The sequence below is a fragment of the Selaginella moellendorffii genome, unplaced genomic scaffold (genome assembly GCF_000143415.4).
Source record: "Selaginella moellendorffii unplaced genomic scaffold, v1.0 SELMOscaffold_108, whole genome shotgun sequence".
NCBI classification, from domain to species: Eukaryota; Viridiplantae; Streptophyta; class Lycopodiopsida; order Selaginellales; family Selaginellaceae; genus Selaginella; species Selaginella moellendorffii.
The window spans coordinates 530,514-543,819 of NW_003314369.1; the positions used below are offsets into that span (position 1 = coordinate 530,514).

At 40.7% G+C, this 13,306-nt stretch overlaps 2 protein-coding genes across 2 annotated transcripts; one reads left to right on the top strand and one right to left on the bottom strand.

The window, feature by feature from the left end:
* Positions 1-6,377: 6,377 nt before the first annotated feature.
* LOC9631509 lies at positions 6,378-7,241 on the top strand. Its single transcript, XM_002990371.2, has 3 exons — positions 6,378-6,743; positions 6,811-7,069; positions 7,126-7,241. Exons 1-3 carry the CDS (start codon positions 6,378-6,380, stop codon positions 7,224-7,226), a joined length of 726 nt encoding a protein of 241 aa, XP_002990417.1. The 3' UTR covers positions 7,227-7,241.
* Positions 7,238-9,461, bottom strand: LOC9631238. Its single transcript, XM_002990417.2, has 6 exons — positions 8,166-9,461; positions 8,052-8,105; positions 7,914-7,994; positions 7,765-7,834; positions 7,617-7,702; positions 7,238-7,546 (listed from the first exon to the last, which is right to left on the bottom strand). The coding sequence occupies exons 1-6, from the start codon at positions 8,322-8,324 to the stop codon at positions 7,412-7,414; spliced, it is 585 nt and encodes a 194-aa protein (XP_002990463.1). The 5' UTR covers positions 8,325-9,461; the 3' UTR covers positions 7,238-7,411.
* Positions 9,462-13,306: the final 3,845 nt, after the last annotated feature.

The following is a 13,306-nucleotide window of genomic DNA, read 5'->3' on the forward strand; positions in this document are numbered from 1 at the left end:
ACCCCCCCCCCCCCCCCCCTTGAGGAACACACGCTTTGGGCTTTCACCCAAAGCTTCCTACTAAATATGGAATATTCCTAGATTGCGAATTTGGATATAGGACGAACACCATTGTGTTCAAGACAATCTCTACATTCCATAGATATGCCAGATGAGCAAATTTAGACACTTTCCATAAATAGCATTTGGGACCGGAATAAGACTAACACAAAGAGCATGATAGCAAAGGTGTTTGGTAAACACGGTAAATTATCATGTAGTGAATATTAAAGGACCAAGCTCAACATCACAAGGGTTCCCAACATTAACAAGTGCAAGTTAACGAATAAGTTTCTTTAACTAGGTCAAGTATGCTTAACTAATAACATTTAGGAATTTCGTCCTTATGCTCATTTGGTCAAGTACACACATAAAGACCAATTTCTCAATTAGCTTAGGTGAAGATTAATAAAGGATCCAGCAATACCAACCTCCTACTGTCGTGGTAGTAAGGAAAAAATATCCAAAACAACTAACCAACAAGTAATTTTCAATACTTACAGTCACATTTGCAACACCAATGACAAGTACATTTCATGCTTGAGCATCATTAATAGCCTACAAAAAAGAGGAAAGAAAGGCCATGAAGCTCAAAAGAGCCAAAAAGAAAGGGGTTTAATATGTAGTAGTTATAAAGAAAATATTTGAGTGTCAAATTACAAAATAGTTGATAAAATAAGAAGAAAAAAAAGTTATGAAGGAAGTAATAGATTAAAGAAGTAACACTAGCAAAAGTTTATTAAGAGTCCATAACCAATGAAAAATAAATATGCTTATATTCCAAACCATCACCATGCCCTAGTAAGTTTAAAGCACTAAAGGGTTGAGACTCAAACCCAACTTTTATATATGCATCTATAGATGGTATTATCCAAGATGCTTGGTGTGACTCCCCACACCAATGCACTAATTTATACTTAATGTGCACTATGGATCACAACTTAGAAACTTAATTCCTTTGAACTTCCAAGTCCTTTCACTTGACAAGCTTATAATTATGCATGTACTCCTGGTCACCCTTTTTGAAGTTAACACTTTTAACTAAGATCTTTATTCCTCTGACTTACCAATCTCACTTAGCAAGTCACCTGATTAGTGTAACATAGTTCTATGCATAAGTGTGAAAGTCTTTAAACATCAACTTACATTCAAAAATATCTCTTTGAACACTCAAGAATTAATTCCCCAACCTTGATAACATTGCCTTATGGCAAATTTCAAGACTACACTTCTGCTGCACCACTCTAATTTCATGCGTTCTTATAAACCATTTAAACTTGTCTTTCTAAGTATCTACTAAGAATTATCTTTGGAAATCTTGAAAGGACTCTGTCCCTTAGCTTGAAAGTTTTTCCTTTTGCAAGCTTTCTAATTACTATATGATCAAAAATGGATAAATTCTATATTTTAGAATTTCTATAGCAATATGATTGTTAATAATAACATTTTCGAGCACCCACTTGATTCTCCACTCCCAACTTGCATAACCACCCTCAACTATGCCTTTTGATTTTTATAGTTTGATTCTATCCTTTTATTACTTTCTTTTTCGCTTTATACATTCCTTTTAGTTATTCTCTTCTAAGCTAAGAGGGTAGCTTTGCACTTTCTACTATGCCTTAACATATATTCTTAGGGATGAATCTACTCATTAGTCTAGGGAGTGGTTATTTAATCTTGATATGCTCACCTTAACCTTCTGGAAGCCCTAGATTCCAAATTATGGCGAGAGATCATGAATATTTGCAAAGATTTATATCACCATCTCCAGCTTTCGTCAACCTTGGAAATTGGATAGCATCTTCTATCCATTTTTTTTTAGAGACTTAGTCTGATGGGTCTTATCTAATGCCTCCATAATATCTCAACACCACCTCTTTGGTGTTTTAAGGTGTTTATATGTTTCAGTGATGCATTTCCCAAACAATGAACATTTCTTATTATAACACTTACCCATTATAATGCAATGCAAGCAATTTATTCCCCAAGAGATATATCTAACCTCTTCCTTGCTCAACCAAAAAGTCTCAAGAAGTTAATTCTAACAAATTATTCCAAACCTTTGCTTAGTTGTTTCATAGTTATCATATTCTACAACTCATTGTTGATGCTTCTACACATCCATCAATATTTGGTCAAAGCACTTAAATTGCATGTCTTCCATCTTAAACTATGCCAATCCCATTTTCATTAACATTCCTTTATTAAGAGGTTCTTATAAACCAATCAACTTCACCTCAAAACATTACATATTGGAATATTTAGTGTCTCCACACCATCAACAGTATAAACCTACCCTCACGATACGTCCCACTTGTGTCTAAATTTTTCCCAAAACAATAGTAATAATTTTTTATGTTAACTATCGGTTAGCATACAATATAGTGTTCATCCACAACTCCTCACTAAAATTACTTTCTTTAATAAACATCTTTTCATGACTTTAGTATGGCATATTCTGCTATCAATGAAATACCCACTATTCTTATATTTAAATCTCAAGATTTTCCTATTTCTCCAACACACTTCTATCTAAACAGAGTTCTCCAAGCTTTTGGGACTATCCCTTAACTCTACTAAGTTATCTAATTTTTAGACTTTGTTAATTCAACATTCCATAAAGCTGTAGCCTCTTTGCTACTTTTGAGGTGCCACCACACTTTAATACAACTTTTTGTATTAACATTCTATTCATAAAGACCATCTTTATAAGTGTTACTCTAACACTTGATTATCCTTTGTTTTACATAGGTTACTTTTGCCCATTGGAACTATCCTTCCATATAAGAATAACACTAACTCATCCTTTGAGTACACCTCCGAAATTCTTTGGGTTGTTCTGATTTTTATTAAATGTAGCCCCAACTACCATTTCAAGGACATATATCTTTATTCATATTTGACCTTTTACAATCACCAACCTTTCATGGTTATTAATTCTAATTTCAAATTCATAAGCACCATCTTTAACCACATGAGGATAATCTATCGACTCCTTTATTGTCCAAAGTCTCTATCTTTTCTATGATCCCAATTATAATTGTTTATCACAACCATATTAGCCAATTTGCTAAGTCAAACATTTATATAAATCACATCCTCAACTTTCTACAAAAAACTTTCTATTGTTTCCAAAATCCTAAAGTCATTCCTTTATTAGTCATTTTCTATCCTCTACATTGCTTACACATTCACATATGAACTCAAATGGAAAGTCATGCCCTCTTGACATACCACTCCTTGAGAGGATAGACCCACTCTTAGGACACTTTGATGCCAATATCAAGTGGTGATATATCTGACCACCAATAAAAGTTAAACTAAAGAATAGTTTCAATACCAAATTGTAAATGACTAAATTTTCCATTCTATTTTAGTCACTTTACCACACCTTTAACCATTTGAAGTCTCACTTATAACCTTCATAAGTTCTATTCCTAACTTGGAAACATGCTAACCCCATGAATAGCATCTATGCCATTTAGCCTTTGCACTTGTTCCAAGTGCTCCATATATCTAATCCCATGATAAACACCTCAAAGGTATTATTGGAATTTTAACCTATTACTCTAAGGCCATATCCATTTACTATTGCCTCACTAGTAGTCCAAAACCATCTATACCATAATCCCTTCTCCCAAAGACTAGAAAGTGCTATATATACTTCCTTATAATTACACTAATGATTTTAGGAAGGTGGAAAATGGTAACAATGAACAGATGAGATTATCAACCATTCCATGGGAATTGCCTAGAAAATGATTGATGAAAAAGGATAAATCATAATATTCTATATGGACAAAAAGTCAACACTGGTATATAAAGAATTCCAAAAGTATGCACTTAATATTCATATAATTTTCAATGACTATCCATTTGGATATAATGGATGACTTGGGAAAGATAAAGGTTTGTGTAATATTAATCATCTAGGAAAATTACCATTTTAATTTTTGCAGAAAATCAACTCTAAAAATAAAGCTAGTAAAACTAAAAAAAGTTGAACCATGGTTTACCGCTACTACATTTAACAAATGGGACCTCAATAATGATTTTTTCAAGTTCATAAAAATATTTTAACACTATATGACAATGACGCAAACTTGATTAGGAGGGTATATAATTCTTTGACTTCTTAATACATTGTACCACACCGAACAAAGGCGTCATTTTGGATCTATTTGCAAGAATAGGAAGCTCACTTGTGGTAGCAGGAACAAACAAGTGCTACCTTTTGTCTTTAGAAGAAGACTCTGAAATCCTAATAATCTCAAACAAGAAAAGGAAGAGTTAGTAGTTAAGATGAAGAAGGGTAAAGGTAAAGAACCAATTTTTGAACTTCTAGGTGACTCTAATGAAGAAGTTTAAATTCGAAATTTTGAAGATGATTAATAGCTTTTAAATAAGTAAGTTTTGACATAATTATCACTTATTTAAATTTAACTATATCTTTACTTAGTTTTATATGAATGTCTTTAATATATTCTCATTTCTTACATAATTTCTAAGCTTCTGAAATGGAATTATATAAAAAAGAAAACATATGATAACTTGATAAAATAGAAAACATATAACACTAAAAAATTAAAACATTGGACTCCATCTTATGGTTGTCGGTTTCTTCTTTAGAAACATTGTCGTCTTCATCATCTCAATTATCAGATACATCACTATCACTATTTGCAAAAGAAGATTTCACCCCATCTTTAGCTAGATGAGTTTTCTTGGGTGGGGAGGAGAAACTAGAGTGGAAGTTAGAGTGTTAAACTTTGGTATTAGATTATAATGGATTTTAGTGATGAAATTGGAGAGAAAATAAGTATGGGCCACGTAGTCCCATCATCATCCTCAAAATGTAATATGGGCCCATTTCACCTAAATTCTCTATCAACATCTTTAGACCTTGCTATTCTCATTTCTACAAGGATAAAATATAAGAGCCTAAAGATGTTGATAGAGAATCTAGATAAGAGACAAGGCAATATTTTGGCAGTGGCTAAGAATTTGGACGACCATATAAAGAATGTGGAAAAACTTTGGTGGATCACTTGATAAACCTGACCTTAATGAAAGACTAAAAACTTCATTCATTTAAAGTTCCTCTTCCAAATTTAAGAAACATTTGAAATCTATCAAGTCAAATTTTAAAAAACATTAGAGTCTGATATTTGAATCTGACTCTACAAAAACCAAATAATATGCAATAAATTTATCATGATCAAAATATAATACGGTCAAACTTTTTCAGGTAAAAATTAACTTACTTGATTTCACAATTATATTAAAATATATTATTTTATTTATATTAATAAAAATGATAAAACTACATATTAATTTACAATACAAAATAAAAATTCTAATAAGTCAAATAAAATTCAGAATATCAGAATCTTAAAAGGTATATTCTAGGTCTATTTAAGAACATACTACATATCCAATCTACCAGGCTTAAACCTTATCCCCGAAGTTTTCATCTCTGTCCAGCTTAGTTTTTAGTTTTGTTGTTTTCATGTGTCGAGGTGCCACCTGTTCAGTGAGCCATTCAGGTGAGAAGTCTTCATTAAGCTGTTTCTTAAGCAAATCTCCATGGAGTGAAACGTGAGTGTCACTTACCCTTTTGTAGAGCCTCTGAAAGCATTGAAGTGGATTAAGCAAAAAGCTTGTACTCAAGGTTTTCATAGATTCTTATCCTCTTGCTTCTCTTTTTTTCACTCCTGCAGGCTCCTGAGCTACAAGATCTTTTCTTTTCTAAAGATAGAGCTTTGTGTAAGAAGTTTTCTCAAGTTTTTTTGCAGAAGAGTTCTTATTCGCTTCTTTTGGTTTGCGCTAGGACGTGTTTGCTGCTGAGGGAAATGCAATATCTACTGGATGGAACTGGATGAGGTTGTGCTACGGAACAAGATCATTCTCGAGCTACTACTCACGCTCCCAAGGTTTGTTTCTCAATTTGAGTCGTTTTCTTATGCTATTTCATCAACGTTTCCTTTTCTTTTAGAAGAGGAAGCACGGCTTTCATTAGTATTCAAAGCCTTTAAATCAACACGTAATTCACCTTGATCTATTGAGGTGCAATCTTTTTCCGAATGGCAGGCAAAGTTACAGCTCTTGAACGACCTCGAGATGGTGGAGATGAAGATCGTGACAATTAGAGCTTGCTGGAATAGGTAGCACTTGATCAAATCTTCCTTTCCTCTTTGTTTCATCTGTGTAATTCTCACCTTCTGGAAAGGAATTGGCAGATGAAGTTCTAACGAAATGATTAGCTACAAACTAATCTTGATCTAAGCTCTGTTGGAAATTTGAATTTCCCGCCCTTCGCCAAAAACCCTAGTCCTACGATGAGCTTTGGGATTAACAAGCCAAGCGCCGGCGAGCTCGCGTCACTCTGCGGATCATACGACAGGTTTGAGCGCCAAGTCCCTCGCGGCGGCGATCCCAGGCGGCTGGATCTTTTGCGCTCCCGGCCGCTGCCGCCGCCGCCGCCGCAGAGCCAGCAGCAATCCTTCTCGTCCTCGCAATCCTGGCGAGAATCTCAGGTCACGGCCAGGGATCTGGTCCCTCGGCCACTCCCAATCTGTAGCCGATCGGACGATGTGATCGAGGAACGGCTGGCTGCTCTGGAAAATCTCGTGGCCGGGGTTGCGGAGAGCGTCAGCTCCATGCGAAAGTCTCTGGACGATCAAAATCGCGAGGTCTCTTTCATGGTGCGTTCTTTCTTTTTTTTGTCCTGCTCTCTTTATCTAATGTTTTTTTTCCTCTTGTGAATGGAAGTTGAAAGAGGAGGAAGGCACCATCAAACGAGTGGTCGATCAGATCCAAGCTGTGCCCGCGAAGCTGTCCGGGGATCTCAAAGCAGCACTCCGAGAGGAAATCAAGCAAGCGCTCTTGGAGTCGGACGAAAAAACTGTGAGCCAATGCATCCCGTCAAAGGATCCGAGAGACAAGACTCCGTCAAGTGTGGAAACAAAAGAGAAGAAAGGATCGAATAGCAAGAGGAAGTCAGCAAGTGCGGAGGAGCAACGATCTGACGGTAAGACTCTGCTTTTCTTTTTCGTCTTAGCTTTATCAGATTCTCGTACTTTGCAGATTCCACGACCTTGGATCTCTATTCCCCAAGCGCAAAGGAGCTCAAGAAAATGCGAGACAAGGTCCTCAGAGCTCGAAGGAGCATTAAGAAACGAGTTTGACGAGATCCTGGTACGAAGAAACTTTTTCTGTTTTAAATAAAACAGTAATGTGATTTTCCAGGAAGTGAACGAGAACAAATTGGCGAGGTGGAAACTATAATGAATCGATCAGGAAACTATGAGATGAGCTACGGGACGGCGTCCTTCCGAGCCACATCTTCAAATTCCTGGCCCAAGTTGCTCCGCTACCGGTCTTTGAGCTCGTGCTCAAAGCTGAGCAGCGTCTCGCGAATTCTCGGCAAAAACGACTCGAGTTCCTTGGCGAGCCGGTTCTTCTCCGCTGCGGGCAGGCCCTCGTCCTTGGTGAAGTCGACCTCGATCTAAATCAACCAAGGACGAATCCATCAACTTGGTATGCGCAACTTGATCACCAAAGAGCTAAACTTTTACCTGGAGATCGTCCAGCTCGCCACAAGATGCGTCCAGGAACTTGAGAGTTCCCGTCAGGTCCTTGAATTCGTCGAACAGCAAGCTCCCTGTAGCAACATCGATCACTCCCTCGAAACAAACAAGAAAAAGAAAGAGAGAAAAACAGTACCTTGGAATCCTAGAGTGATGTCGAAGGAATACCCAATGCGCTTCTTGTTACGCACCGTCACGACTGTGGCCTGCATCCATCGCTCACTTAGAAATCTCGGAGAAAACGAAACCAAAGAGAGAAAAAGAAAGAGAATCTTTCGTTCTTACATCTCCACTGCAGCCCACAACTTCCGTGACTCGAGCCGATCCATCAGCGTACTCGATCGGTTCCAGCGCAAGGAGCATTTCCTGGGAGCAAAGGAGCACGAAATTTTTTCTCTCCAACGAAAGAACCCAAGCTCATACCTTTAACCTCGCAATTGCCCACGAATTTAAGTTCTTCTCCTCCCATGTCCCCAGCTGCAAGAAGAAGAATGCGAGATTTCATTCAACGAATTCCATCCGAGGCACGAGATCTACCTGATTCCACGCCGAGCCGACGCGATTTTGCCGCGAGACGAGCGAATCCCCCTCGGCGGCCGTGAGCTTGCGAGGGACTTCCGCTTGGCAAGTCGCCTCGCGGACCCAGTAGGTGTAGGACGCAGATTTGCCGATGGCGGCATCTGCTGGAGCATCCATTGACGCTTAACAAGAAACAACACTGGCCCCTTACCGCGACCTCGATCGATCGAGCCCCAACCGGCTAGAGTGGAGGAACCCTAAAAGCACGCCAATCGTCCAATTTAGGGCTCCTAGAGATTGGTCTTTAGTGGCAGCGGCCGAGCTGTGGCTTTGCGGCGAGCCCTACCGCCCACGGCAAGAATCTGTGAAGCTGCCCACAGCGAAATCTCGCGCCTCAAATCAGCCCCCTGGAACGCGGAGAATCGGTTCTAGAGGTTGACCAGGCTCTACATTTTCCTACTCTTTCCTTTGTTCCAGCTTCTGGACGGAAGAAGCAAATCTAGCATTGCTTCTATGCTCTAGCTAGGTGAGCGTCCCTCGAAGCTGGGAGAGCAAAATTTTCACTCGGTACTCCTCTGGAAGCCACTGTCATTCTTCTCTGAGGCTCAAATGGGTGAATACACAGAGTGTTCTTCGTTACCCAGGAGGATCTCAAATTCTTTGCCGCCAGGCAAAGCCGAGAACAAAAAATGGTGCGAGCACTCACTGACCACTGGATTTCCTCGCCAGTCTCCATTTTTCAAACCTAAGATCCAAGCTATACGATTGCTTGGGTACACTTTTGGAGCATGATACTTTTCTCGACATTCAATGAGCACATTGGTGGTAGTGGACGTAAGAGCCATCTTCACAGCAATGTGGAAACACAGAGACAGAGAGGGAGAGAGAGAGAGCTCCTCTCATTCAGAAAGAACAACTACTTTGTCGTGCAGAAGTTTTTCCTTGAGCAGCTCCACTCGGGTGTACCCGGATTTACTGCCAGAGCATTGGCCTCGTAGCGTCTCAACTTCTTGAACCGGCTGCTCGTCAACTGGATGATGCTCCCCTCAGCTGGTGGAACCATGGGATCAGGCATCCCAGATACAGTCCTATTGCACCACTCTCGAGCAGCAGCCATCTTTTGCATTACCGTGCGTACGTCAACATGCACCTTGCCTTCCAGTGCAGCTTCGAAAGAAAGCACATACCGTGTATGCTCCAAACACCAACATGGCTTCCATCTCGCAGTGACCTGAGAGATTCCTTCTGAACTTCAGGCGCCCTCCCGGTTGTACAAACAAAAACATAATCCAGCTGCACAAGCTTATTCCGTGTTGCTTCCAGGACCCATACCACTTCTCCAGCTCCCGAATGCTCATGAACTCTGATTCTGAGTGCAGATGCCTTTTAGTAGAGAACGGAATGGAACTAAGCTGAGTGATGAAGTATCAGGCAGGATCAGTCACCAGTCCCTTTCGAGAAATGACGTCGTTACAGAACCGTTCACACAGCCACCCAGCTTCACTCCAATCCATAAGTGAACTGTGGACTACTGCGCTCGCATAAGCCACCCAAGGGTCATGATCATCACCAGCATGCTTGTTTCGAAACTCCTCCACGTAAATTTGCTGAATGACAGAACATTCACTTTTCGACATATGCATACCTAGGATCCACATTTATAATCCGGTGCTGAAATCTCCTTTAGCTTTCATTGACGCCCTTATAGCTGCTATCAACGAAAGAGGAGATGACTGAATCCCAGTCTTCAGAGCTGTCTAACAGGTCACTGACTTCCTCGGGCGTCAAGTCGAACATTGGAGCCTCGAACCAAAATCCATCCGCCTCTACTCTCACCCGTTCCCGTCCAACCAGTTTCTTAGAGGCAATTTCGATGCAGGTCTTATCCAAGATATCCAGAGAGTGTGGGTGCTTGGCTGCGTAATACTCCACATCGCGTTGTCTATCCTGGTCATCACCAACCACAGCACCTAGAACTGAGGCATGCTGCATAAACGTCTGCAGTTGTTCCTGCAAGACAGTCCACATAAGCATAAACATGAAAGTAAGAACGATCACATACCTTGGTGAATCCTTCTGAATGAAAGATTGTCGGTTTTTCATCGAAGGTTCTTTCCACTTCCGTGAAGTGCCAGGCATCGGGTGAGAGTCCAAAAATCACTTTGTAGTTCCCAACAATGTCCTTCAACGACTCCTCCGCTTTAAAACGCTTCTTGCGATCTGGTTTCTTTAATACAAAGCCGGGGCACCATCGACAATAAAAGTGAAATCATCCCCCAAGGACGTTCGCTTCTTCAGAAAAGCCTTCAGCGAAAGACCTCAGCTGTGACGTCGGGTTGCTCTGCATACGAAAACTTGAGCTCATCAACAAACCAATGAACGAGGCAAGCGCTGGCTAGTTCCACGCTACCACCCATTAACATCCAGTGACTTTGCAGATGTTCCAGATACACACCACTTTTCTAGTAGAAACGGAGCACATAAGTGAGGTCAATGCCCTGAGCTTGCAAGACTTCCCGTCGCCCTTGGGACCGACCAGCAGGAATTCCTGACCAGGACGCATATCACGAATCCACCTCCGAGCTAGATCCTTCAAGTCCGGCAAGCCCCTCCTCTGCCTGGCCTTGGACCTGGTTCCAAAGTGCCTAGGTAAGGAACTTTGTTTACCTTAGACACATTCTACAAGTTCTCATACTTGCGCTTCCCGTCGTCCTCCTTAATCAGCTTCCAGGCTGCAGCACTCTACCACCATTCTGGATTCTCTATTCTCTGAGAACCCTAAAAGTAAAAAGAAGTTTATCACGATGAATATTCTAAGAGGGAGGTGGTTAAGACTCTCTGGATGGATGCTGACACGTGAGGCAGTCCCAATCAGAGAGTTGCAGTGGCACTATATTTGCTACCGTGAGAAGGCCAAGCCTGGAGGCATTCTTCCACGCACTCTAGATTCTCCACTTTTCACCAATTCAAAAGAGTGTGGTGTGATCGTCATCAACTCTATCAATGGTTTCAAAGGAAACTCTCATCCGTGAATATGGTAAGGTGGTGATTGTGCCAAGTCCAGATGCTTTTGATCGTAGCGTCTACACTCTTGAGGCTTTTACCTGGGGTTTTGGGATCTCGGACGTTTCCAGAGATGACCTTGCCTTGGTACCAGTGGCGGACCTTGTAAGTAAGTTTTTGTTCGAGATTGTTTAGTGTTCAACTGACCCTGATATATAGTTGCTTTCGCATAGGCAAATCATGGCTTCGGGCTGACCAATGAAGATCCTAGCTAGAATGCCAAAGTTTCCTCTTGCAAGGATCTCACCTCGCCAACAAAGTAGCTAGCATTACTATGCAGCTCTTCTCCTTGATCGAGGATTCCTCGACTGATAGAAGCATACAGGTTAAGTTCTAAACTTCCGCAAAGAAGATCATCTCATCAGTGGAGAGCTAGGAAGAAATGAGAGAGGACATGAAGGATTTCATCTGCTTGTGGACAGATCATTGCTCCATGCGTTAGAGGCTGTATCTCATGGCGTCGTCTATGAGATAGAGGCCTCGTGAGCTTATGATTTTAAAATAGCAATATTTCTATCTTAAATTTCTAAAATTGGCTAATACTTTAAAAATATTTAATAAATATCTAAAAATATTAATTTTGAAGCACAAAAAATTATTATCATCTGATAAAAACTCTAAACTGCTATTATTACACATTCAAATGCTTAATATTATATTATTTACTTCTTGATATATTTTAAGTATTAGGATGCTAAATGTAAAGCATATATTCCCAGAAAGATATATAAACTAATATATTTTGTCAATGAAAAGTTTGCCATCTTAGTCTCGACAGGGAACTTGGAAAAGCAGCAAGAAGGAAATAAGACGCAGTAGTGGAGACGAATTTTTCAACGAATTTGATCTCTTTCCCAAGACAAAGTCTAGCAATTACCTACGCCAACCACGTATATAAAACACCCGATCTAAAATGAAATGAAACACACACTTCTCTTCTAAAGATCGTCAAGGTCCAACTATTTATTTGGATATTTGTCCTTTTCAGTGGCAATGAAGTCGATAGCCATGGCGCGTGGTGATGCATGAGTTCAATAATATATATTATATAAACTGTGAAAAAAACTAAAGATGTTGCCTTTACTCATCTGGATTCACTCGTGTGTTGTTCTATGTCCCAGCATTATAGAAAAGAAAAGGAATTGACAAACTCGGAACGATTTCCTCGACTAACTTTCAAAGGACAAAGTGATGCCGCCCCAAGAGACGCCACAGCATTGTATGCTGCCTCCAGCTACAAATACGAGTGGCCTCACAGATCAAATCACTTCTCTCGAATATACTCGTTGAACTTTTAGTTTTAGCAGCAAATCATGGAGAACCAAGGCTTGCTTGGTGTTGTTTTCGGTGCTTGCCATCTTTGTGCCGATGCTGGCCATGAGAGTGGACGTGGGAGGAATCGAACCGCGAGGATGGCGCTAGTATGGCGGCAGCTGCCACCGTAACTAGAAAGCTAGCTCCTCTCTGTGATCGTAAGTTTCCTCTCGGCAATTTTGAATTCAACTATGAAGAACAAGTTGAGGGAACACACTATGACCAACAAATCCAATTGCCCATGTACGCTTATTCGCCATTGACAAATCAAAGCTCTATCTTGTCAGTCAAGAGAATTCCAGGAAAACGCCGGTAAAAGCAAACGAAATGATCGATGAGAGGAATCACTACCACGCAGACGTACCGATTGAAGCCTCTAGAACAGGCCGTAGACGATCTAGAGCGGCGGGCATCGTCGCTCGACGACGACGACTACGCGCAACTCCTCACAGCTTGCATCCAGGAAAGAGATTTGCGTCAAGGCGCCAGGCTCCACGCGCTCATCCTTGGCAGCAGCCACCACCAATCCAACAGGTACCTCGCAAATCTTCTCATCCAGCTCTATGGAAGGTGCGAGCGCGCGGATCGAGCATGGCAGGTGTTTATCAGCATCCACGAGCCCAACAGATTCTCCTGGAACTTGATGCTTGGCGCTTATGCCCAAAATGCGGATCTTGAGGAAGCAAAAGAGCTGTTTAAGAGATATTGTTGCATGGGTCCCTATTCTCACGGCTCATGCAAACCGTGGAAACTTGGAGGAATGCCAAGCATTGTTTGATCAG